At 45.7% G+C, this 4,395-nt stretch overlaps 1 protein-coding gene across 1 annotated transcript in view; it reads right to left on the bottom strand.

The window, feature by feature from the left end:
• Positions 1-4,393, bottom strand: part of LOC102209248 (neural cell adhesion molecule L1.1-like) — a 23,453-nt gene extending 19,060 nt beyond the window's left edge. Inside the window, exons 1-6 of the mRNA XM_013916168.1 lie at positions 4,177-4,393; positions 3,677-3,788; positions 2,907-3,091; positions 2,485-2,616; positions 1,548-1,691; positions 1,352-1,463 (exon numbers count right to left, since the gene is read on the bottom strand). Coding sequence (XP_013771622.1) covers positions 1,352-1,463; positions 1,548-1,691; positions 2,485-2,616; positions 2,907-3,091; positions 3,677-3,788; positions 4,177-4,393 — 902 coding nt within the window. The remainder of the gene's footprint in view (positions 1-1,351; positions 1,464-1,547; positions 1,692-2,484; positions 2,617-2,906; positions 3,092-3,676; positions 3,789-4,176) is intronic.
• Positions 4,394-4,395: the final 2 nt, after the last annotated feature.

The raw sequence follows: 4,395 nt of genomic DNA, 5'->3' as shown, positions 1-4,395 counted from the left end.
ATCAAGCCCTTAACTTTAGGATGCCATCTATATGCTGGATTTTCTTCTGGTTTAGTGTAGGGCTGGGTATCTTTGCTGATTTCTAGAAACGATTCCATTTCGATTCTCAAGGTCCCAAATCGATTTGATCCTCGATTCAATTCGATTGATTCGATTCGAATCGTGGAAATTTTGCCTCCGACAGTCAGAAATATTATAATTCTGATCACGCATCAGCACATTTCCATATTTTTTGTCTATAAAAAGAAAGCTGACACTTGCGAGACTTTGTCAAAGGTGTGAGCATCACAGCAGAGGCCTTTGTGTCAAAGTAACTGAGGATGAAACAGAAAAACATGGAGGTGATTTTCCTGGTCTGGGATTTTGTAAAAATATTCTGCAGTAGATCAACAACGAAAGAAAACCATTAATCAACATGTGAACATGACCTGATGCTGCTGAGGTGAAGCAGAGCAACGTTACAGAGGTTTGATTACAGACACAGCTGAGCGTTTTGCAATTTTGCATAATTTTAAAGTTGACATTTGTTCAGTGTTGAACGGCAGAATTGAGGCTTTCTTTTCCGAAGTAAGTAAAAGGAAAAAAACAGCGGCCGACAGGCTGTAAACAACGGCAGACTGGTGCGTAACAAGCAAGCGAATAATGCAGAAAACAGATTTTTAGATGGGAAAGTGCAGAGAGAGAGAGAGAGAGAGAGAGAGCTGTGCATGAAGTGTGATTTTATCCTGGTGGAAGCAAAACAGCAAGTCATGCCGATGTTTATGTGAAGCGCAGTTTGGATCTTCTTTTGCTGCTGGTTGAGTCAATATTGTTTGGAGAGATAAAAACCCGCAGCTTCAGAATCAGCGAGCTGTCGGCTTTCAGCCCCGACGGCGTGACCGTGTCCGTGCCAGCGCGTGAGAAAGTCACATCTCACTGATTCTGATGCGTCGGCGTTTTGTGTTCACGTCTTTGTGCAGGACCCGTGTTCCTGCTCTCATTTACTGTTTTAGGTGTTTGGTAGTTGTCGAAAATTTGTGAGGTTCAACTTGAGATTCTGGCGTTTCTGGCAAAATAAATTTATATCTAAAAATCGATTCAGGATTTTAATGACTAGATTTTACGTTATCAAAGCCAGAATTGATTTTAATCGATAAATCGATCATCAAAACCCAGCCCTGGTTTAGTGTTCTCTCCACAGGGCTGGTTAATCAAACTTTCTGATAAAATACTGCCCCCTAGTGGTGAAGGTTAAATTCTGCACAGTGTAGTTGGAGAAATGATTTTCACTGAGGTGAAAAGGTTCAGCAGAGAGAATACAGAGAGGGTATTTTAGTTACACTGATGAGAATCCACACTGTGTGACACTCACCATGTGATGCGGGGTCGTGGCGAGCCAAAAGACTCACAGTGCAGTGCGACGTCTCGGCCCTTGGTGGCGTTGTAGATGAACCCATCAGGGGACAGGATCTGAGGGGGGAGCTCTGAGACAGAGGGAGAGACGCCGTCATTAACCAATCACAGGTGAGACAGAACAAAGAAGGACGTGAACCCGGCGGGAAACATACCGACGACGTAGAGGTAGGTGTTGAGGAGGATGGAGCCGTGGTCGTTTTTGGCTTCACACTGGTACACGGCCGTGTCGCCAATGTTCACGTCTTTCATTATGAGCGTTCCTGCGGTCACCGTGCGCCGAGGTTCTTCATCCACTTCTACAGGGAGGGGGGGGGAGGAGGCAATGTAGAGTTTGTCAAACAGAAACAGGCTGAATCTAAAGAACTGTTTAACAGAGAAGCTGAGGCCCACTGAGAGGAGCAGCAGCTGTCACCGCCTGTCACCTCCCTCCCTCTGCTGCTTTCTCAGCTTCCCTCCCAGTGTGCTCATATTCCTTCCTTTTCTTCCTTTTATGTGGCGTTTAGTTTCTTTCCTCATTTTAATTTTCCTAAAAGCCCATCTTCATAAGTAACATGTAAACTCTGAATGTGCGAAACATCAAGAAGAAGGTTTGATACAGACATGTGGACTCTTTCTTTGTCTCATTTCCATCGTCCGTTCTTTCTGCCCTGGTCTTTTGATTCAGTCATTTCTCCCTCTTCTTTGTTCTGATGATTTGTTTCCTTACTCTCTGTTTATTTTTCTATCTTCTCACTTCTCTCTCTCTCTTTTGGTGAGTCCATCTAATTCACGTTAAGCTTAAGAGGCTCTCTGTCCACAGAAAGTCGACAGCCTGGAGCCAGGAAATGCTCGCTCTGCCCTGCCTTCAAATCTATGTCTGTGGCCATCAAGCTTTAATAGAATCAACATCGAGTTACCCGAAGGAACGGTTCACTCTGCAAAGTGCTGATCATCAGAGTAATACAAGTCTGTTTGCCCCAGCTGTTTAAAGGTAGTTTATCATGTGCACTATATAAGAAATCGATAACTCCTGAGTATCAGTCGCACACATCAGGTGCTACAGTTTCTCCCCAAAGAATCACAAACAGGTCCGTCAGAATCTCGCTGTACCTGTTAACAGCTGACCGTTGATCCTCCAGGTGATGCTGGGCCTCGGGATGCCGTCCGCCTGACAGTCCAGTCGGACTGTTTCCCCGGGAGTGTACATCAGGTTCTGAGGCTCCTTCATCCAGTAAGGAGCCGCTGGAAAACGAAGAAAAGCAGCATTTAAACCCTAAAATAGAAATCTCAGAGTCAGAACTTGTCTGTTGAACATTTGGCTCTAACTCTGAACAGGCTTCAGGACCTGTTGATGTTAATTAGTGAAGTGCTCCTTTGAAGTTGTGAACATGTACACATGTTCTTCAGTAAAGACTCACAATCATCTCAGACAGAGGAGCACAAACACGTTAGAGTTCAAACTAACACAGAGATCACGTCCTCACGGTCAGCAGAGCACCGTGATCGTCTGTGCGCTCGGCTCAGCGGCCTACCTTCCACAGTGACCGTGAAGGAGCGCGTGATGGAGCCGTGGGTGTTGGAGGCTTTGCATTCGTACTCGCCGTCGTCATCCAGGGTGATGTTGTCGAAGTGGAGCCAGCGGTCAAAGTTAATAACTTGGCCGGTTGTGTCTGCCAGGACACCATCCTTTTTCTTCCATTCCACCTGAGGTGTGGGTCTGCAGAGACGGACATGGAAGAACAGAAGGATGTGACTGTGAGAGAGAACCGATCATGGAAGTGAGGTAGGCGACGAACAGAAGATCGATCACAGGAGGAAATTAGAGCTGAGTGCATGCAGATGATCTTGGTAATGATGTAACATCCTTTTTCATCATTAACTCAAAATTATAGTGAGAGTCCATTTGTTGCCATAGACAGGAAGCAGGATCATTAGAATGAAACTGGACAGATCAAATGATTTCATATGAAGAAAAAGGAGCAAGGCTGCATGAGGTCAGCAGGCCAATTTCTTACGAGCAGAGAAAATATGAAACAGTAACTGGGTCCTGAGTGTGGTTGTTGTTGTTGTTGTTGTTGTTGTTGTGTGTGGCTGTAGCAGAAAAGCCACAGCTGAGTGTTGTGAGAGCAGCAACTGGGAATAAAGTGTGTTGAAAGAGTGAACCAGGTGGGTCAGTCATTCTTATGCCACAAGGATCATAAACATGAAATGAGTTTCACGTGTAAACAAGGTGGAAGTACACACACACACACACACACACACACACACACACACACACACACACACACACTGAGATGCTTACAGGCCTCTGGGTAAACATTCCAGGGTGATGTTGTTCCCCTTCAGGGCTGATATTTGGGAGTGGTTCCTGTGATGGAAGAACTCGGGTTTTCCTCCATGAGCCACGCTGTTACCTGGACGATGTGAAGGCAGAAATCAGGACACGGAAACTGTGAAGCTTGATCATCACGGTCATGCTGATTATTGCAACAATAAATGATGAAATGAAGACAAATAGCCAACAGGGCAGGGCTGATTAGTCGACTGTGATCTAGTTACTGAGCATATACGCGTCATCATAGCGATACTCAGTGGAACAAACACTGGTGTCTCAGTTGTGTTACAGTGTAGTCTGCATGACATAATTAACAATAGAGCGTCAACACTGCAGGACAGTTTTATGCGTCCTCACTGTTCTGGCTGATGTTACCTCACACAGGACAGCGTGATGCTCTGACTCACTTTTTTTCTTATCTCTATATTTAACACTTTGTGTGCATTGTGCGTTGTGTGTGCGCTCACTCGGCTTGACAGAGAGGGAGACAGCAGTGGCAGGTAGAATAGTCCTGGCCTCTCTGTACTGGGCGTGGCAGATGTAGTCCTCTCTGCTGTCACTCTTCACGAGGTTCGCGAAGTACAGCTTCCCGTCCAGGCCCATCGTCACTCTGTCACTCCGAGTAATGTGCATCAAATCTGAGCCGGGACGGGGACAGTTTAATGTAGGTGGGAAATAAAGCATGG

The sequence above is a fragment of the Pundamilia nyererei genome, unplaced genomic scaffold, assembly GCF_000239375.1.
Source record: "Pundamilia nyererei isolate P.nyererei 1_Seehausen unplaced genomic scaffold, PunNye1.0 scaffold00495, whole genome shotgun sequence".
In the NCBI taxonomy this organism is placed as follows: Eukaryota; Metazoa; Chordata; class Actinopteri; order Cichliformes; family Cichlidae; genus Pundamilia; species Pundamilia nyererei.
Note: the sequence above shows the minus strand (reverse complement) of the source record. Positions and strands in the feature narration are given on the sequence as shown.